The sequence below is a fragment of the Malus domestica genome, chromosome 08 (assembly GCF_042453785.1).
Source record: "Malus domestica chromosome 08, GDT2T_hap1".
NCBI classification, from domain to species: domain Eukaryota; kingdom Viridiplantae; phylum Streptophyta; class Magnoliopsida; order Rosales; family Rosaceae; genus Malus; species Malus domestica.
Genome location: NC_091668.1, coordinates 23,079,296 through 23,101,864, shown reverse-complemented (window position 1 = coordinate 23,101,864; position 22,569 = coordinate 23,079,296). Strand labels below are relative to the sequence as shown.

The 22,569-nt window shown below is 37.4% G+C and overlaps 2 protein-coding genes and 1 pseudogene across 2 annotated transcripts; 1 reads left to right on the top strand and 2 right to left on the bottom strand.

Moving 5' to 3' along the window:
* Positions 1 to 158: 158 nt before the first annotated feature.
* On the bottom strand, positions 159 to 1,486 carry LOC114826587 (protein PHOSPHATE-INDUCED 1-like). Its single transcript, XM_029107165.2, has one exon. The coding sequence runs from the start codon at positions 1,231 to 1,233 to the stop codon at positions 298 to 300; it is 936 nt and encodes a 311-aa protein (XP_028962998.1). The 5' UTR covers positions 1,234 to 1,486; the 3' UTR covers positions 159 to 297.
* A 1,599-nt stretch (positions 1,487 to 3,085) lies between these two features.
* Positions 3,086 to 4,450, top strand: LOC103448624 (protein PHOSPHATE-INDUCED 1-like; annotated as a pseudogene).
* A 6,187-nt stretch (positions 4,451 to 10,637) lies between these two features.
* On the bottom strand, positions 10,638 to 12,089 carry LOC103448808 (protein PHOSPHATE-INDUCED 1-like). Its single transcript, XM_017335951.3, has one exon. The coding sequence runs from the start codon at positions 11,767 to 11,769 to the stop codon at positions 10,768 to 10,770; it is 1,002 nt and encodes a 333-aa protein (XP_017191440.2). The 5' UTR covers positions 11,770 to 12,089; the 3' UTR covers positions 10,638 to 10,767.
* Positions 12,090 to 22,569: the final 10,480 nt, after the last annotated feature.

Below are 22,569 nucleotides of genomic sequence, written 5' to 3'. Positions count from 1 at the left end.
TGAAGAAGTTACTGTCCACCTCTTTTGAGTTGTAGATTAATTCTATATGTATTTTGCCACGTGTACCATTAGAATTGATTTTTGTGGTAGACCTTGTGACATACCCCAAGATAACTAAACATGACAAAATAATACCATGCAGATAAGGATTAAAAGAATAACAAAATAATGTAGTTTTATTATTTTTTAATGTGATACAAAAGAATAAAAAAATATTTAAATACCAAAATACAGCTCCCTAATGTTTATACTCCCTTTAGTATTGTACATATACCCTAATATTAATTCATATTTCCTCTAAACCAAAGTAGAACAAGTTGAAGTCGAAGGGTCGTACAAAGCAGGAAGCAAGTACTTCTTCCCATTAGATCCATGAGCATTGTAGCTAGCTCCGGTTGTGGGGTCCACTAGTAGGTCCCCAGCGTAACCAGGGTAGGACCCCTTGCCGTAGACCCCGGGGCAAGCGGAAGCAGCTTCCAAAGGAGCCTCCTTCGGACCCTGGAAGTAGCCATTTCCGAAGGGGTTGGTCACGGTCCCTGCCAAAAGACTAGCGAGGTTGATCACAATGCCATCCAGGCCCACGTCGTTGTTGGGGGCCACGAGAGGTGGGCTCTGGGGTCCATAGATGGGCTGGTGGAACGGCCACGCGCATTGCCCTGGGCATTGGGTCTCTGAGTTTCCAACCCAAATGTAAGTAAACTTGGTTTTTGATCCTCTGATTTGACTACCGCTGTTGGATGAGCCGTGGGTCCCGCACTGGTTCATGCAAAACCCATCAACAAGAACATCAGACGATGTCAAAACGACATTGATCCCGTAGTTTTGGGTGCCCTTTGAGGCCAGCTGTTGGATCTGGCGGGAGGTGAGAGATTTTCCCAGAGAGTAATTTTCATCAAGAATTTGGGTTCCTAGAGAGAGGGAGAGAGATGAAGAGGGTTTTTTCGAGAGGTGGTAGTATTTCTCTATGGACTTCCACCATGTGGCGACGGATGGTTGGTCGGAGGTGGGTTTGGATAGAGAGGAGATAAAATCGGAAACGATTGCACGCTGGGAAGGGGTAAAGCGGCCGTACCAGATCAAGTTGACGGAGAATGTTCCGATGAGAAGAGGGCCGTTGTGGTACTGGAATTGCATTTGGTTTTGGTTGGAAGTTTCAGCAAGGTTCCTAGCTGCTGAGCTGAAATGAAACAAAGAAATAACAAGGGCTAGTTTCAAAATTGCAAAAGCTGCCATGGTTTTTTTTTTTTTTTTTCTTCTAAAAAAAGGTGATCAAATTTGGTGTTTTGGATCTTAATGGAGCTGAAGATCTTGTGGAGTGGGATGGAAATGGAGTAAGGAGGGGGAAGTTAATATATACGGCTGAAAAGTTGGGAGGAAAGAAAGTGCATGGAAGGAGGTGAAGATATTGACTGGAAACTTAAAGAAAGAAAGTAAAAGGGGGCAGAGTGAGAGGCCAGCAGGACAACGCGTTGCGTATTTTAAAATTTTGGTTTTGTGGAAGGAAAGGATCTGGATACTTATGATTAAGGACAGTGTTGAGCCAGCTAAGGAATCGAGGACAAATAAAAAGACAGCACAATAATGTAGACGAAGAGACAAAGTTTTGGGCTCACTACTCTCACTGTCAAGGGTGGAGAGAAATTTTTAATTATGACTGGAATATAGATGGTACATTATGTGTTTTTAAGTAAGTGATGATAAATTTTATTTTTGAAGTTATTAACTTTTTAACACATATATCCTATTATTTGTATAATGACACATGATTTACCACCTCGTGTGCCAGTCACACTGAAAAATCCTTCCACGGTTGGGGAGGACAAAAACGCGTCAGTTCTGTTTGCTTTTTATGTGTATACCCTTATTTCAAAGTTCTGGTGGACTTTATGTGGCGGAGGGTGTGACTAAATTATTGGATGTTTTTGGTCCTGCAACTAAATGCAAAAAGTCGCAACAGCTATTCAAGCTGGTCAAATATAGATCCAAAACGATGTTAAGTCCCCACCTTTTAAAATTAAAAAAATGGAGGGACAAAGAAACCGAATAAAGGAATATTATATTGGTAATGTTTAGGGAGGAAATATGAATTTAGGAATATTATGGATACATTTTGTATGAAATAAGATTTTTCTTTTTTGTACAGAGATGAATATTCTTCCTACAATAATTTCCATCAAGTGAATGCAAGAACATCTCGATGGGATGGAAAATTTACATCACAAGATATATACGATGTCTGATGAAATGTCTATTTAATATATCTCGACATCATGCGTCGATATAACTCGACAAGACTTATAAGCAAATGTACATATGTTTGCTCAACATTTGTTGACACAGGCCCTTTACCAAGGGGTTCTCATTTTTGGGTAAAAATAGGGATTAGTTGCATGGTCCACTCGACGTCGAACTTCAACGATTTAAATTGTTTAGTTTGTAAGCCACGATTCGTAGCTCATCTTTGCAAAGATCAATTTTCTTGAAAACTATTTGTCTATTTAACTATCACAATGAAATTTCTTTATTTTTTATGAAACAAAATGTTAGTCAATTTCTTTAAACTCAATTAAATATCTTAAATATTTTTTATTGGCTAATATTTTGCAAAGATCTATGAGATCAAACTTAAAAAATAAACAATTCAAATTGCTGAAGTACGATATGGTATGAGCTTTACAACTAGTTCCGAATTTGAAAAAAAAAAATTAAAAGCCTCCTTTTGTAGACATACGTAAAAATGATTATACATTCATCCTATTTTCAGGACAAGGATTGTCTGCCCTCCTTGTTCCCGTGCCCTCCCGTGCCCTTCTGTTTGTGTGGTCACGGTTAAGCCACGTCAACATTTTATATTACTATTCATTTTTGTCTTATTATCTCTATAAAAATAATAATATAAAATGTTGACGTGGCTTAACCGTGACCACACAAAACAGGAGGGCATGGGAGGGCACGGGAACAAGGAGGGCAGACAATCTTGTCCCTATTTTCAACATGACAGCTTCCTATTGGACCATTTAAATCTAATCTATCATATTAAAAGAGTTGAAAAAGAAAACATGACAGTTGACAGTAAGCTCTCTCTTTTGTCGCACTCAATTCTCATCCCCATTGGCTGTCTTATTTGTCCTAATTCACTTTAGCTGGCTCAACACTGTCATCTCGTAAATCTAGATGCCGTCTTAAAGCCTCCGCACCACCACTCCCTCCCCCACCTAATCTCAACTTTCTTATCAACCTCCTCCTCTCAGTCCTCACATCTATATAAACACCCTCCCCACCCCTCTCATTCCCCACCCCAACATCTCAATCCCTCCCAACTTTTAACATAAAAAACCTCCCAATTCTAAATCTTTTTTTCAGAAGAAAATGGGTTTGAATTCTAGTCAGTGGCTTATGAAGCTGTTTGTTGTGACCACCTTGTTCCAAGTGTCATTTGGTTCCAGCAGGTTGTTCCAAGTCTCATTGGCAACGAGGAAGCTGAGCGAGCTTGTCCAAGATCAAACCCAGCTCCTCAAATACCACAACGGCCCTCTCCTCTCCGGCAAAATTACCATCAACCTCATCTGGTACGGTAACTTCAAGCCCTCCCAGAAAGCCATTGTTTCCGATTTCATCTCCTCTTTGTCCTCCTCCTCCCCTTCCAAAACCCCGCAACCCTCCGTCGCCGCCTGGTGGCAGACCACCGAGAAATACTACCACCTCACCTCCAACAAAAAGTCCTCCAACTCCCTCTCCCTCTCTCTGGGGAGACAGATTCTCGACCAAAGCTACTCCCTCGGCAAATCCCTCACCACCAAACAGATTGTCGCATTGGCCGCAAAGGGCGACCAGAAAAACGCCATCAATGTTGTCCTGACATCTGCCGACGTGGCTCTTTCAAAACCGGACACACCAAGGGCAGCAAGAACTCCAAGTTCGCTTACATTTGGGTTGGAAACTCGGAAACCCAATGCCCGGGGCAGTGCGCGTGGCCATTCCACCAGCCCATCTATGGGCCCCAGAGCCCACCCCTTGTAGCCCCCAACAACGACGTGGGCCTCGACGGCATGGTCATCAATCTGGCTAGCCTTATGGCCGGGACAGCCACCAACCCATTCGGAAATGGATACTTCCAGGGTCTGGCCGAGGCACCATTAGAAGCTTCCTCGGCCTGCCCTGGGATTTACGGGAAAGGAGCTTATCCTGGTTATGCCGGGGACCTGCTGCAGGACCCAACCACGGGCGCCAGCTACAATGCCAATGGTGCTAATGGAAGGAAGTACTTGCTTCCTGCACTATATAATCCTGCAACTTCATCTTGTTCCACTTTGGTTTAGTGGCTAGATTAATTAGTACTAATTAATGTATACGCAGCCTATGTAGGTGTTACATAAATTCATTGATTCAATTTATTTTTGGTTATGAGGGTTATATATTAAAGACAGTAAATTATTTCGGTTTGCATTCATATTTTCAATGAGCATTTTTTCAGACTTTTGAGTAAAATGATGTACCTCTCTTTATTCTTGATTGTGATATAGACTTAATTAGGGATGTACAATGGTTATGGCGAGCAGGTAACCGCGGTTATTTACCCATAACCGTTTATGTTTATACCCGCATAACCGTTTACCCTTGGTTAATTGCCTAAACGGTTATACACATACCCATAACCGTTTATAAACGGTTAATCATACATATTTAACCGTAACCGTTTAATACCCGTTTACCCATTTACCCTTTTTAACCCGTTTATCTTTTTTTTTTTTTTTTTTACCATTACTCCTTTTTTACTCGTCTACATGTTTTTTAACAATTTGAAAATTAAAAAAAAAATTGTCATAATTTTCTTTTTTTTTTTACAATTAAACACTGTTATTGGTACATTCATTATACATTTTCGTATTTTAATTTTTTAAATCCTTATACCATTCTAATAATTGAAATAATAGTATACGGACGATATTTTTAACTGTTACCAATAAAGGTAAATATAATATTTGCTAAGTATTATTGGGTTACAAAAATTGTTTAGAATACATTTCTATCAATTTCACGGTTACCCGCAAGGAATTTAAATTAATTTGGCGAATTCCTTGATGATGAGAATCATCATTCCTGTAGCAGTGTTATTGAGAGAATGACCGATGAATTCCTTGCTAATTTATTGGGTGCTAAGTATTATTGGATCGAGAACATGATTTGTGTTAGTTTTACATATATAAAATAAATAGGTAAACGGTTACCCGTTTATAATCGCGGTTAATACCCATAACCGTTCATTTAAATTTCGCAGGTAAACAGTTATACTCATAACCGTTTATTTATCTAAACAGTTACCCATAACCGTAACCATTTAATTTAAGAGAGTTTTAATGAAAAACTCAGGGTACTGTTCATTTTAATGAAAAACTATATTTTTACACTAAAAAGTCAAACATGCTACTATTCACTTTACCATTTATTTTGTACTTATCATTAAAATTCAAAATTTTCAAGTCATTTTCATTAGTTTTCCGTTAATTTAAATGGGCGGGTAACTACTGTTACCCATAACTAATGGGTATTTGCCCGTCCCTAAACTTAACCCACAATTAACACTCATTGCCTATGAATTTCAATGTTTGATACCGTACTCTTTTAATCATTTTATGAAATGGAGAGTCTTAACACACTTCAAAGTTTTTCAAGAATGGCATAATAAAGTAGGTGAAGTGCAATAATATGGCATACACTTTCCAGTTTCCATCCAGCCAAATAAAATGAGTGTATCTAGCATAGGATCTTTATCCCCAATCTATAAAGAGAAAGAAAATCTGCTTTAACAACTTTTGTTCTTGTGCAGAGATCCCATGTTTTATATGTGCCGACTAATAATGTATGTAAATATTTTTAGACAAGGAGACTAAGAGCATTTTTAAAAGAAACGTTAAATTTAAAATATCAAATTTTAATTTAATAGCTAACTTAGTAATTTGATATATTGTCCTTCCCTCCTATATGTCAAAATTTATAGTTTTATTTATGTTTTTTCAAACAAAAATAATAAAAGTTGGGTTGTTGTTGATTTAAAAATAATAAAATAATACTTAAATATGCTACCATTTAAGGTAAGGCAAGTGAGATGTCTTTGGAAATAGTAAAAATCAAATTTGAAAGCAGCTTCAAATTTGACATCTCTTTGTCCATATCAGCTTAGCCTTCTTTTCCATGTCATCTTTGGCATCTCGGTTGGAGTATATGATACGTCATTTGTTACTGTTATATGCATATGTGGCATTTTTGACATCTCCTTTGGAGATTGTCTAAATCCATTAGCAAGTTTTTTTACTTCGTAACTGTTCGAGTACTAAATTAGAGTCATACTACAAAGAAAAATGCTATGGGAACTCTCTTAAAGGTGAGATTTTCCATACTCTCTAACACCTCATGTTTTTGGCACAATATTTATAATGTTAGCACGATAATTAATGTTAAACTGTTAAATGCGAGGGAGTCCATGGAGAGTCTCACTCCTCTTAGTTTTTCTCGTACGCAAAACTCACTTTATTTATGACAAATGCAAAGACCATCTCTAAAGGAGATGCCAAATATAAACATAAAATTTAATTTTGACAGCTCATGTGACACTTTGACATGTTTTAAAGTTTTGCCTCCACCCAATATGTCAAATATTAAAAAAATTTAAGTGCTGTCAACTTTGGCAGCAAAAGGGAAAGATGTCATTTCATATCGTGCTACATCAGATTTGGCTTTTCGGTTGGAAAACATTATAGCTGTCTTTTCTTATTGTTATTGCTGATTTGGTACATTTTGACATCTTCTTTGGAGATATTCTAAGGAGACACTCAAAAAATATCTTAAAAGTGAAACTCTTCATGGACTCTATGCCGCCTCATATTTTGGCATAATGTTTTATAATGTTAGCATGAGAATTGATGTTGAACTGTGAGGTGAAATATAGTCTATGGAGAGTTGCACTTTTGAGAGAGTTTCCTTAACATTTTTCTTATTTTATTCCATGTATTAATACACACAAAAATTCCAATTGCAATAATTTAACGTTTCTATAATCAACTACTTAGTATTACAGTTTAGTAATATTCCTATCTATTTGTAAGTGAGAGGTCTTAGGTTCAATTCAAACCAAAAGCGAATTTGAATCACATTGCTGTTAGTCTATTGTGAGACTAAACCAACCACTTTCCTTAGTATAGATAATATCGTTTGTTCAGAAGAAAAAAAAAACGTTTGCAAAATCATGCTTTATCAACATGTATAGTTGATATGAACGAGAATTTTTTACGGTGCCAGAAATATGTCTGATATACTAAGTGTCAGAATACAATTAGTTAGAAGATATTTTTGAAAATTTTCAACCAGTTGTATTATTACAATTAGTAAAATGGGCCATGTGTTTTTCGCATAGAAAAATCTCTAGATGTGAACAAGTGGTAAGCCACAAAGACCGTGGAACACAATTGCCTTAGCTATAAATTATTAGACACAGCTGGTAAAGCTCGATTCTTTGTTTTATTTATCTTTTCTATGAACGGTAATGCTCGCTCGAGGGTTTTCAGCTTTTCAAAAGCTCACCTACCTTAGCCCCAGTTTGGGGTTGAGGTGATTTTAAAAAAAGCTCCTATGAAAAAAAGCTGGGAGTGTTTTTGGTGTTTGGTAAACTTAAAAAAAAGGGCTTATTTTGGAAGCTGCTGTGAGAATAAGCTGAAATCAAAGGAAAAAGCTGAAATCAAAGGAAAAAGCTGAAGCTGCAATTTGTAGCTTTGGAAAACTGGCTTTTTTTCAAAGCACATAGAACTACAGTGCTCTTTTAATGAAAAGATCCACTATCAGACTGCTTTTTTTTCCAAAAGCACTTTTACAAAAAAGTTTACCAAACACTCTGCTGATTTATTTCACAGCCGCTTATTCTCACAGCACAGCCGCTTATTCTCACAGCAGCTTTTTTTCAAAGCACAGCAATACCAAACCAGCCCTAATCTAACTTTTTTCTTTTGCCAGAAACCATCAAACTCCTAATACGGTTCGTTATTTTTATTTAATTTAATGATGAAAAAATTATCAAAAACCAGTGTATAAAAAAAAAAATGTAAAAATCAGCTTGCTGAGCAAGTCCACCCCTAAGGACTTTGTGCCAGCACCCAGCGCATTTATCCACTCAAGTGAACAGTAATAGACTGGAGTGAACAGTAATAGGCCAAGGCATCTCCACCCCTAAAAAAATGCGCTGGCACCCAGCGCATTTATTTGGTGTGTTTTTTTTTTTAAGTTTATTTCGAATAAGAATTTTTAACCAATTTCAGATAAAATTTCAAATAAACTTAAAAAAAACACACTAAAATAAAATTACATAAACTCATCAAATAAACTATAAAAAAAACACACTAAAATGAAATTACATAAACTCATCAAATACACTTTATTCTTCAACCACAAGCTTTTTGGTATTTTTTTTCACACAAAAAGTATATGAAAGCTTTGGTAGAAAGTGTAGAAAATATTGAAATGTGGTGTAAGGTGGAAGATGAGGGTTAGGTATTTATAAATAAAAAAATAATTTTTTTTTTTAATTTTATGTATTTTTTAATAATTTTTTTGTATTTTTTAATAAATATTAATTTAGTTAATTAACGTGGACCGTTGATCTGTGATCAGACGGTCCAGTTTAAAAGTCAAATTTAAAATTTTTTACCATTAGAAATCCAACGGTCTAGAAAAACTAGCCGTTGGAAATCCAATGGCATATAGCGTGACACGTCGCCTCTCCTTTGAGAACTGAGTGGGCCTGCGCCGCGGACCCCACCTGTCGGCTAGATGGACCGGGCCACGCCTCAGTCAATTTTGGACTGGGCTAGAGACCGGCTTGGGCTGGGTGCTGGGCAATTGGGTCGGCTGGATGGGATTCCCTGTGTGCTGGCCTATTTATTTGGCTGGGTGCTGGGCAAAAAGCCCTCCGGTGGAATTGCTCTTAGAAAATGGCAAAAGCTCAAGCAGGCACAACATTTTCTGATGCAAATGGGAACAATTTGCATTTAATCTAGTGGTGCTATTCAGACATTTTATTTATATTTTACACACATCTCTTTAGTTTTGACGTTGAATTGAATGAATTAAAGAGAATTAAATGATTAAAATTACCAAAAAATATGTGGAAGGTTAAAAAAAATGTCGATAGCACAATCCTTATTATATCATTATTATCCTCACAACCAAAAGAAAATTGAACAAATCATACATTTGTCCCTCTGATGTTTCAAATCAAAGTAGAACAAATCAATGAATATATCTAACTCCTAATTTGGCTTTGGATTAGATCAGTCCTTGGCTTGTTTAATTAACGATTAAGCACCTAAAACCTCCCAACTTTCTTGTGTCATTCTAAATTGACCTCAATCATTTTAAACATTCCAAATAAATACTCAACTTAATGAAAATGTAACAACAGTTAAGCTCCAATTAATTTTCCATTACATAATACATGTGGCAACAATGGATCCTAATTTTAGCTTACTTGGACACTATAACAATGATAAAATAACTTCAAAAAAGACATGAATATATTAAAAATATATAACTAAACAAATTCACAAATAAAGTGGAAAACAAAAATGTAGATCGGGAAATATCAAGCCCGCCACCTCCAAGCTCAACCTACGACCATCGAAATCTCATCCCAACCCCAACCGGGTATATCATGGTCAACATTAATATTAGTTGTCTCAAAATCTAAATTTTAAACATAGGTTATATAACATATAGAACCCAATTATCAAACAGGTATTAAATTGAATCGAAAATGTATCCAAATTGAAATTACCTCAAGAGAGCAATCTCAAAGGGTTAAGAATTTAGATAAGATTTCAAGGAGCTTGTTTCTATTCATATGATTCATCATTCGCCGATTAACAGTTCGTAAAGCTTTTAATTCTTCTTTATGGGCAGTAAAGATGGTAGTGGCCGCATCATGATAGTCTATATCATTTCAGCAACTTGCATGACTTTTTTCTCGTTGTTGGCAGCTTGAGTTGTAGGGTGAAGTTAATGGTCCTGCGTTGGGTTTGAAGCTAATGGTCTGATGGCGTGGTGGTGATCATTTTATGACATTTATTAATTTTTGAGACAAAGTAAACCCTAATTCATTTAACAGAAATTTAACCAAAGTAAACCTCTCTTTTCAATTTTTAGTCGTTGAATTGAATGAAGTGAAGAAAATAAATAACAAATTATCAAACTACCCATAAAATGTGGAACTCGTGCATTATTTTATCCCATGTGCTAGTTAGTTAACACAAAAAAAGAAAAAAAGAAACCTTGTAAAGATTTTTCATTTTAGCATTCATGTTTTATCAACATGTAAAACGAAACCGTTGGCATGAAAAGTGGTATGGCAAAAGATGGTGAAGGACATTCTAGCTCTACACACTTAATCAGACACAACTAGTAAGCTCGTTCCAGGTTTTCAGCTTTTCAAAAGCTCACCTACCATTACTCCAACTTTTTTCTCTGCCACAAACCATCAATCTAATTAGATTAATTTAGATGGGTAGAAGACAAACACACAATTCTTCGTAATTTAGATAGGTAAAATATTAAAATAAGTGCGTAAAAATCAGCTAGAACTAAAGGCACAATAATTTCTTATGCAAATCGAAGCAATTTGCTATTTTTATATCATTACAATCCGCATAACCAAAAGAAAATTTGAACAAATCAATGAATATATCTAACACCTAATTAGGCTTATACATTAGTCCCTCTCATGTTTCAAACCAAAGTAAAACAAGATGAAGTTGCAGGATTATATAGTGCAGGAAGCAAGTACTTCCTTCCATTAGCACCATTGGCATTGTAGCTGGCACCGGTGGTGCGGTCCTGCAGCAAGTCCCCGGCATAACCAGGATAAGCTCCCTTCCCGTAGACCCCAGGGCAGGCCGAGGAGGCTTCTAGGGGTGCCTCGGCCGGGCCCTGGAAGTATCCATTTCCGAATGGGTTGGTGGCTGTCCCGGCCAGAAGGCTAGCCAGGTTAATGACCATGCCGTCGAGGCCCACGTCGTTGTTGGGGGCCACAAGGGGTGGGCTTTGGGGTCCATAAATGGGCTGGTGGAATGGCCACGCGCACTGCCCCGGGCATTGGGTCTCCGAGTTTCCAACCCAAATGAAAGCGAACTTATAGTTCTTGCCGCCCTTGATGTGTCCTGTTTTGGAAGAGCCGGATGCAGACCCGTGGGTACCGCACCGGTTCATACAGAAGCCATCGACAGCCACGTCGGCGGATGTCAGGACAACGTTGATGGCGTTCTTTTGGTCACCCTTTGCGGCCAATGCGACAATCTGTTTGGAGGTGAGGGATTTGCCGAGGGAGTAGCCTTGGTCGAGAATCTGTCTCCCCAGAGAGAGGGAGAGGGAGTTGGAGGACTTTTTGTTGGAGGTGAGGTGGTAGTATTTCTCGGTGGTCTTCCACCAGGCGGCGACGGAGGGTTGGGGGGTTTTGGAAGGGGAGGAGGAGGACAAGGAGGAGACGAAATCGGAAACAATGGCTTTCTGGGAGGGCTTAAAGTTACCGTACCAGATGAGGTTGATGGCAATTTTACCGGAGAGGAGAGGGCCGTTGTGGTATTTGAGGAGCTGGGTTTGGTCTTGGACAAGCTCGCTCAGCTTCCTTGTTGCCAACGAGACTTGGAACAACCTGCTGGAACCGAATGAAACTTGGAACAAGGTGGCCACAACAAACAGCTTCATAAGCCACTGACTAGAATTCAAACCCATTCTTCCTTTTCCTTTTTTTTTTTTTTTCTTCTAAAAAAATATTAGATTTTGGAGAGGTTTTTCAGATAAGAGCTGGGAGGGAGGGGTTGAGATATAGGTGTGGAGTAAGAGGGGCGGGCAGGCTGTTTATATAGAGTTGAGGAGGAGGTTCAAATATTTGGATTAAAAATTGAAAAAGTGCGGGGTCGTGGGGGTGGGGGTGGGGTATATTGAATGTAGGAAGGTGTTGAGACAGCGAGACAGTAAATACAAATGCAGGGTACTGTGTAGAGAGAGAGAGCGAGATGGCTTCTCATTCACGACTTGAGGGGTTTGGGCAGGCGGTAGGAAAAGAAAAGTGACCGAACGCTAATAATCGCAAGCGCGTCTCTTTATTATCTCAAACCTGCTCACCTCACGCTTTCACCATTTGTTTCCACGCTCCAACGACGAATCAAACCCCTTTATTTGTTTTCCTTAATCCAGCAAAAATACAAGTATATATCGAAAAAAAACCAATCCTCCTTTTTCAGTATATACTATATTGGTAGATGTTACTTCATTTGGTATTGTCTTAATCATTTTGACATGCTAAACTGACGTATTGGTAGATGTTACTTCATTTCAAAGAATTGCAAAATAACATACGATAACTTAATCACACTAAATTAATATTTAGACTTTTCATTTATAAGAAGCGAATTTTAATAAACTATTATTTGAATACAGTAATAGAGAGCTCACTACAATTTTTTTTTTGAACAATCAGTATTATTTAAATTAAGAGGTGAGATAGTGAGTTAAATTTCATAATGAACTAACAATAATGTAGTTAAAATTTATTTTTAATTAGAATCAAAACGAATAAAAAAATTATTAAATCAAATAATAATATTAAGTGGCAAACGCAATAATTTAAAAAACCAATAATAATCTCGAATTGGATTTGTGGCCGTGTATGGGAAGGCAGGGAGTGAGACGGTGAGAGTAGAGATCTGTCATTACTCTTCGGGTAAAAAGGAAACGTGTCTTTACAGCCAACGCCTAAACCGGAAGAAACGTTATTATTATGGGGGTAGGGCCCATCCTTTGTGAAAGTAAGTATAATCCTCTTTCCTACTACAAGACAAAAAACATTTACAGCCTAGCTACAGATTGCACAGACCACCTAATTGACCATCACACCCTTGGTTAAACGGACTGACCCCGAATATTCGGTGTGTAGAATTGTAAACTCACTTTGGAGATAAACGTTGGGATTCCAGGCTGGACGCATACTTGAATGTCTATCGGGAAGCGTGGAGTCTGACCCAACTGGCAGTCAGCTGGAATCCGATGTGGGGCGAAACGTCATTACACGCGCCCTCCCAGTCTTAAACGAAGCTCGTGAGGTGAGCTGGGCGAAGGCTAATCTCATCTTAGTAATAAGCATTTAAGCAGGTAATTAAGATGGGGTGAGAATTTAAGGCAGTGCCTTCGGGTTCCAGCTGGATCAAGCTAATTACACGTACTAGCCAATGACTGTCTAGAACCTGCTCAGGCTGATTCATGGAAGAAAGTTTTTAACGTGACATGAACACGTCTCGGTACATCAAATTTCATAGGAGTTCAAATTTAATTTTCAATATTTTTTAATAAATTGTAATATTATACTTAGTGTACGGGATTACATAGTGAAAAATCTCTCAATTTATAGGTGTACACAAAGAATTAAGTATATCTTATATACTGAAATATATGTAGGTGACTTGTACCTTAGTTGGTTAAAAAATTTGTTTTGCACCTAATTTTTTGTGTTTGATTCTTCCTCCAAGTAGCTTAGATGAATTTATTGTAGATTATCCCGTCGTTTGTAAAAAATAAAAAAAAAATAAAAAATGGTGTACTATCCGTACACCCCTTTTTACTTTATACACAATTTCTTAATTTGCGACCGTCAGATCGACTGAATTAAGGAAAATCAAATGATAGAAATTAATAACGGTTGAGTAAGAAGTAAAATGAGTGTTTGGATAGCACACCCCTAAGCAAATATCTTTCTACGATATTTCCGAAAGGGTAATGCTAGCTAAACTAATAGGAAATAAGTACGTTAATTAACGTTTAAGTAATAATTTAATCAACAACATCAGTTGGTTTACAATATTTGGTTTAAAATTTTGAATACTTTTCTAAAATTTCAGAGATATTTTGATAATATGGACAATTTAGTTAAAATTTGATACTTTTGTCTAATGTCTAACACATTTAGGAGATTTCTAGAGATAATTTTTTTTATCAAAATTTCAATAAAGTCAATGCAATCTTTATCATAAGATTTTTATAGTTGCTAGTCAATTTCTTAATAGTGTAATTTTGAAATTAAAAGGCAGCAAAAGCAAATCTCTCAACTACAATGTTTTTGCATTTTTTCTTTTAAAAAACACTTATGTCATATTGTCAATGTTTCATGCATTGTTTTAAAGTACAAACAACAGGGAATATAACAGAGAAAATATAATTCAAATTCTCAGTACTGTTGTATCTAAAGTCAACTTTTCCCACCTTGCAAGAAAAATTTCATTAGGGTTTAGCGCTCCCTAAAAACATTTCATTAGATTTTAGGAGCTCCCAATTTCCAGTTAAATTCAAGAAAGCACTGGAAAATTAGCTTAAGGAGCTCCCTAAAAAAATTTCCTCACTGATGCATTATTTGTTGATTTTGGAGTTTGTAGAAGTTTTTTTTTTTTTTTTTTGAAAGCTGAGTTTGTAGAAGTTTCGAAAGTAGCTTTTATGTTTCTTGGCGAGCTTCTTGTACTTTATATTTTAACTAATATTTAAATTGATATTAATATATTAGTTGATATTTTTTTAAAATTTTGCTACCTGTATAAAGCATGTGTGGTTGTTAACTTCACACGTAAGCCAATCTGTTCTAATACTATGAAAAAAATTGAGATTCCACCACTATCAACCAATCGGTAGTATTGAGATGTGAGCCTTTGTAAAGTTTCTTATTAATTAACAAACGTAGCTCTAATAACCTTGTTTTATTTATTAAAAACTGGCGTAAAAAATGGTTTAAGCTAGCATATCAAAGTTTAAACAAATCTGAATCACGTTAAACTAGAATAAGCAGTTGCCTATCGTCATACTCCATAAGCTACAACCTAAATTCACGAGCTGCGAGTAATATATACCAAAAGAAAACATTACTTATTCAAAACCCTAAATACGTTTCACCTGTAAGTATGAAGAAATGTAATGTTCTGAGTTTTGACAGTGCGTCCACCTACAATGCCCTAACATCCCGATTGACGCAAAAGCATAAAAATAAAAATAAATAAATCGTGTTCGATAGCGATGGGAAGAGATCTTCAGCACTAAATATAGTTGCTTTGTTTCTCCCCTGCAACAGACATATATATAACTGTACATTTACATAACCCATTAAAATGATTAATTAATTTATTTATAATAAGGTTGTGTAGTTACACAGAAGGGTTCCATGAATGTAACCTGCAATGTTTATACGTGGAGAGCTATTATATATGTATATATTGTTCACTACATATCTTTTTTTCTGGATCCTCTTTGTCTGTCTTCTGAAGGACTCCATGTTGTAGTTGTCTACATGTTTAGCAGATTTTCTTTTCTGTAGAATAAAAGAGCTGTAATTACAATAAATTTGTTCTTTGACTAAACCATGAAGGAGTAAACAATTGTAATTATGCTGGGTCTTGTTTTCTCAGTTTGAATGTGGTAACAGTTCATATGAGCTATTCTTGGTTACATTATTGTGCATAACAGTTTTAGATTTATTTATTCTCAAGATTATCATAGGAGATGGTATTCTGATTAAGTCTAAAGCATTAACGATGAGTTTTGGTCTCTTACTCTACGTATTTCATGTTAAAAAAATATTAATTTTTAAAGTAATGCTACATTTACTGCATAGGTAAGTAAATAAAACCTGTTTATGCATGAAGCATCCAGGTCTAAAAAACATATGGTTAGAAATGTTGGACACTTTATAAAGCTCCATTTGGATGGTGAAGTATGAAAGGAAGATTTGGATTTGATCAAATGTAGTATAGCACTTTTGACATTCGTTTGTAATACAATTTAGACAACTGCTTAATTTAACAACCTTAAAATCTATCTATACTTCTCGATTTAGAATAATGCCTTTAACCATGTGGGCACTATTTTAAATGTGAACAACCTAACTCTTGAATCATACTACAGCTTCAGGAGGCGAAAGAGTCGGCATAAGTTTGAGTAACTTTTATTCATTGAGCAACGATCCTTTCACTAGGTATGGCCGAATCATAAAGGTGGACTTTCGTCCAAATATCAATAGCGAAGACATCGTTACAACTTGTACAATAAGCTAATCAAGAGGTTAGAACTGGAGTCGTATTAAAATGTCGTAGATTCGATTAGCAAGGTGCTTAGTCTCCTCGGATGCCACCAGCTAGCCTGTCTAATGACTGATCACTTCACGTTTGTACCTATATTTGCAGACATGGTTACCACTACGTCTTATATATATATATATAACATGGTCGCCCTAATAAATGAAAATTTTATAATAGTGTGCACGAGTGGTGCTTTGGAAATCCAATTAAAATCTCACATCCACCACATTTTATATATTAGTGTATTCGACCAAGACTTGATTATCGTTAGCATGTGCTTGATGAGTTACATATAGACCGTATGGTCAAATTTCAATTATCGCATGATATAATTTACAGAGAATAATACTTGCATCTTGCTTTGGTGTAACCTCTTAGTTCCATCCTATTTATTTAACAATTTTTTTCTATACATATGATATATGCAATCAAAATCATTTTCTAGATTATCATTTCAAAATCATTTCTATAAAAGATAAACTATATAAAAAATCGGTTGGTCATTCATAAATATAAACTAAATAAGTGACCATGATAATCTTAATCGTCTATTAGTATTACATATATGGATGACTAAATTATCATTATGACATATATATGTATAAGAAACATTCGTTGAATAAAATGGTGGAACAAGAAGAGTCGATCGGGAGTGGGACGCAAGTTTTGTTCAGTACTGACATCGTGTGAGAAGCAAGATCGCGTAGCTGGCCATTGATCGAATATTGATGTGTATTGACTTTCATTGAAGAGATCTGCAGTGGATAGATCTAGCAATTCATAGTTATCCATTTCATTTATACTTACTTAGTAACATGCATTTATCTCCCGGTCCGCATGCAGTGACCACTTCAGGTCGGGTGAGGTATGGAACTTGTGGTAACGAGCATGGCATGCATGTGAACCCCCAAGGGCACAGGAGCCTGCGTGCATGGGTTGGCATTTGAAGAGTACCATGATGTTGAAGCTTGTCAAAGCATGGACCAGCTGCGCCATTTGGTCCTACAGATTCCAGTGAACAAGTCTTATAGCTGCTTTACAATAGTTGGGAAACATTATAGATATCGAAATTCAGTATATCAACCCCATATGAACCTTTGACCTTCCTCACCTTTAAAATAAGGAAATTGGCTGAAAGTAGCAAGTTACAAATTTTAAATGCTTAAATGATCACTTTTCAATTGATATGTGGACATTATTTGATATTTTTCAATATTCAGTAATTTGTAACATGATCATTTCATTTCCATTAAAAGAAAGGGTAAATAAATCTTGTCCAGCTAATTAAAGTCCCCTAACCCTCTTGCTTTGCAATTTTTTTTAACAAACGACAATATCTACATTAAAGAAGTGGAGGAGTATGCTTTTTACTTCGCCAAGTTACAAGATTGCTTGCAACAAATGTGAAGTACCTTGAGGTTGAACTTATATCCAACACTTTTCCTGCCCAATCTGCATTCGTATCCATTCACCTCCATATGTCCACGCTTCCTAAAAATTAACCCCTTTTCTGGGATTTTCTTTTAAATAGCTCAAAATTCTCATACAGCCGCCATGTGGTCCTTGCTCAGAGAGTGCATAAATTGATTAACCAAACTGATGGCATAGGCTATGTATAAAAGAGTAAGCGATAGATGGATCAACTTCCTAACCAACTAGTGATATCTCCTCTATTAGTTAGAACCTGATTAGGATAAATACTCAAATGATGATTAAGCACAATCGGAGTCTCAGCTGGTTTGCAAGCTAACATAGCAATTTTAGACAATAAATCAAGCATATATTTCTGTTGAGACAAGTAGAGACCTTCCTTCAATTGGGCCACCTCAATCCCTATGAAATATTTCAAACCTCCCAAGTCTTTCATCTCAACCTTGGATGCCATATACACTTGTAATTCTCAATTTCTTCAACATCATCACCTGTAACAACCATATATCCGCTTATATAATCAATAAGGTTACTATAACAGCCATATCATCCACATATATAGTCCCATCAACTTTGTGTTTAATTGTGAATACCCATTTGCAACCCACTGGTCTCTTCCCTTTTCAGAAAGACACAATATCCCAAATCTCATTTTTCTGTAATGTATCCATATCTACTTGCATACCCGCAATCCATTTTGGATCGTTCAAAGCATCTTCAAATTTTGTCAAAGTCTGAATACTTGCCACTTGGCTCACCATAGCTTGGTATTGTGGAGAGAGTTGGTGAATAGAATGTATTGGGAGGGAGATTTTTTAGTGTGACCGGTACACGAGTGGTACACCACGTGTTTGCATGAAGCTTTTGGGTTCCGCCTACCACCGCCTAGATTGCCTAGCGCCGCCTAGTGTCACCTAGGTGGCCTCCTAAACCCTTCCCGATTTTATTGATGTTTTGCCCAAAATTGCCACGGAAGCTCACCATCGAGCGCCTAGGCGGCCGCTTAGGCCGATTTTTAGAACATTGGTAAGAGTACAAGTTAGTTGTAGTAAGAATGCTCATGCAAGGTCATTCTCAATTTAAAAGATTTGGCAAAAGGAAACTAACTAAAAGAAACACTACATGAAACATGGAATAGGTGACCAAATTCATCACATATAGGAAAATTATGTGACGAAATGTTAAACGCGTCAAGCATAATTGGTTTGCTAGGTACATAATTTGGACCAACTTATGTGACGATAAATACGTCACATATTCCAGAATTAAGTGACGAATACAACAAGCGTCACTTATAATTAGTTTATATATTTTAAGATGAAGAAGTAGTGGCACAAAATTTTTGAAGTCCTTAATAAAATATATGGCGGAACAAAATGGCGCCATATGAAATAGGGTATGCGAGGAATTTCAAAGTGGGTCGCATATTTGTACTTTTGTGAGGAAAGTGGTCATCATATTACAAAGGATGAATAAAGTTCCAACAAAAAACAAAGGAGTGAATCAAATATTAATTTTTTTTGAGAATTCTCCCCGTCTCCCATTCGCTTTCTTGTTCTCGCTCTCATACTTGTCCCCTGTCCATCACCATGACCTAAAATCATGGCCCTTGCCTTGCAAAGTGATGGCTAATATCTTGCACATGAGAGCGTCATTGTTCCGATAGAGGAGCATTGCGCTTTGGTAGTGCTTCAAGTGTTTCTTCAGGGCTCCATCTCCTTTAAAGGATGTGAGCGGCATGCTGAACTTATGTAGAGGCTCTGGCCCCTCGATCTGGTCCGTGAAGGGTAAGCTGCTTATGTTGGTCATGTCCTGTTGTAATGCTTCGTTAGTGACCTCGTTGTGTTGGAAATCACACAATCGCTCGGTCATGAGCCTCTCTACTTCTTCCTAAATTTTCCTTTGTTGGGGTAGTGGAGCTCTCAGCTGCCCTTGGTCAAGACTTGCCGGTCTAGGTTGCTCTTCAATATGTTTGGCTCATTTATGCTGCGGCTACGGTGCATATGGTATATTTCTAGCAAGCAAGTGAATTTCTCGTAGGTTGCAGGTTGAACTTAAGTCGAAATGAGTGATTGCTTCTCTCTGTCCGTTGTGCTGCTTACTCCAATGTAAAGTGGATGATGCTTATTGTGAGCCTAGCCGCGAATGAACACTTCGCATGGAAGGTTGTTCATGTTGATTATCGGAGTGTGGCCCTAATCATGAATGTATGCTCGTCTGTGGGCCTAGCCGAGAGTAAGACGAGAGTTTACAATATCTTGGGGGCCCAGTAGGGAAAGTACACTGCCCAAATGCTTGGTTCATGGCTGGTTGAGGGGCTGCCTGCAGGATGCTACTGGTCGAGGGGCTGCCTGCCAATACGCTACTGGAAAGGTTTGTTGTCTGCCCTTATCCTACTTTGGAACACCTCGTCTGGGGCACGTTGCATCTCGGTATGCTTCAAGAGCTAATTCACCAAGGTTATTTGCTGTGCAAGGATGCTTGTCAACTCTATGACTGAAGGAATTTTTTTTCCTAGCTAAGAACATGTGAGAACATTTGAACACATATGCAAACTAATAACACATTAAAGTAGGCATGCATTAAAAAACAATTCTAAAACCCATGACTTTCAAAGCCTAGTGAATGGTGAACCACAAGACTCTTTAACAATATTAAAGAGAAGGAAGGATTTAGAGATTCATTACCCTTGAAGCTCATCCTTGTTTACACAAGGGATTCACCCAAGTGGAGGGCCTTCAAGTCACCTCCTAGCTCGTTGGATCTTCCTTATGATTTTCTTCCTTTTGATGCTCCTTTGCTCCTTGAGGATGTGAGGAAAGGATCTCCAAGAACACCAAAGATTTGGTGTCTCTAAGTCTCCACACCAAGGATGAGGTGTGAAGATGAAATGGATGACTTAGAGAAGAAAATATTGCTAGCTAATTCTTCCTTAAGTGGCCGGCCTCCTTTTAGAGAAAAAGAGAGAAAGTGTTTCTCTTCTTTGCCTCAAGAAAAACCCCTATGAGAAAAAGCTATAAAGTTGACTTTATACTACATCACATGTTAGTAGGAAACTTGTAATTAATTCAAGTTTGCATCCACTCACCCTTATGGCCGGCCTTGTCTTTGTTATTGGGCTAATTGCCCATTTTGTTTTAGTTGTCATACAACTTAAACATAATGGGCCTTGTGGACCAAAACATTTTTGGGCCCCGAAACCCAAAACCAACTTAAAAGCCCAATACGAACCTTTCGTAATATTAATTAACTAATTAATTAATCTTGACCATTCTCAATTAAACCATTTAATCGCTTATCCATCTCATTTATATTTCTTCACTTTCATCCTTACTCGGTGTATGATCCATTAGGTTCCAATTAGCGAGGCAGTGGGCGATTGTTACTCTTAACGATCGATTGTGAATTAAAACAACATTTCAATTCTCCCTTTGTTGAAGATTAGTGTTTGCTAATCTTTAGGGCTTCCACAAACCATGAGTGACACCTAGCAGTATGTCATGGCTACCCAAGCTAAGTAGAAGTGGTTGGAGAACCTATCCAGTTACAATTACAATGCAATACGGTCATTCTCTAATACAATACTCTTAATCACATTGTTTGAGTGATAGTTTGTTTCATGTCTACTATCCAATGTGATACTTCTTTATATGATTCAATTGAATATGATTTGGAACAAACTTCCTAAGTCATATTCATATGCTTTGGCCAAAGACTCCTGAATCATATCTTAGAGTATTTTCCCTCCACCATGGAAGGTTAGAGATCCATTGTTGTGCATTCATATGCCTACATGACTAGATATCTTGACCCCAACAATGCTGTGGACACTCTCGATGGAATGCATTTGACATGATCAAAGATCAAGGACCTAACCATTAGACATCTATGGTGCCTCAGGTCAAAGGACTACTTTGCATATTGCAACTAACGAGTTCTTACATGACATGTATGTTCGAACTCTCTTTTGATCATTGTTCAGTGTACTCTATTACCCTTTCAAGCACCTACATGTTTGTCTTAGTGTCCAACGCTAAATGACTTGAGACTAGTCATACTCACGCTTGAGTTGACATAACACATACTAACCTTAGCGGATTGTCAATGCCCAATTGGCAATCCTATGGGTAGGAACGTTTTAGGAATGAACATAAGAGAAAGGTCTCGTTAATCTAACTTACTTAGATTACTTCTCTCAGATTAAATACTTTCCTTGGATTCCCTTATTGCTTAAACACATGATACAATAAATAATGATTAACAATAAGCTTTGCCCTTCATTAAACATATATTAGTTTAATAAAATAAGTATTCCAAAAGCTATTACATCAAATGAGTGGCTTTGTGGGCATACTTCCAAGAATGACTTGTTGAAACAAGTGTTGTTCTCCATTTGGGTTGGAAGAGCTTGGACGGTATGCGTTTCCTTGAGTAGTAGAAGTGTAATGGACTTTAGACGTGAGATTTGAGTTTGGATATGTCAAAGAAATAGGGTGAAAATACCCTCGGTTCAATCATTGGTCCAAAAATCTAAAGCTGGGACAGTTGAACCGGTCTTGGACTGGTTTGGATTGCTTGGAAGGCCACGGGAGTGGGTTGCTCCATGTGGGGCGCACGTGGGTATTGGGCTTAGGCTCGGCTCAAGAACGTGTTGGCTCATCTTGGGCTTGGGTTCGGTGGGCTAGAGTGACACAGCTTTGGCCTGCGGGCCTTGGGTTGCTGTCTGGCACCGTGAGATTGGGCTTCGTCGAGGGTTGCTACCATCGTTGCTACCGTGGTGGCTCCTACAGTGGTGCCCTGTGGTGGTGGTGTCGCTCAATTTATCATCATGTTGAGCCTTGTGGATGATGGTGGACCAAATCCTTGAACGTTGGAAGTTTCGTTCATCGTGGACCAAAGAATTTTTATAAAAAAATTCTAGGAACAAGAACCTGCGAGAGCCCAAGAACCTACGAAAAATCTACAAATGAACAAGAAATGAGAAACCTTG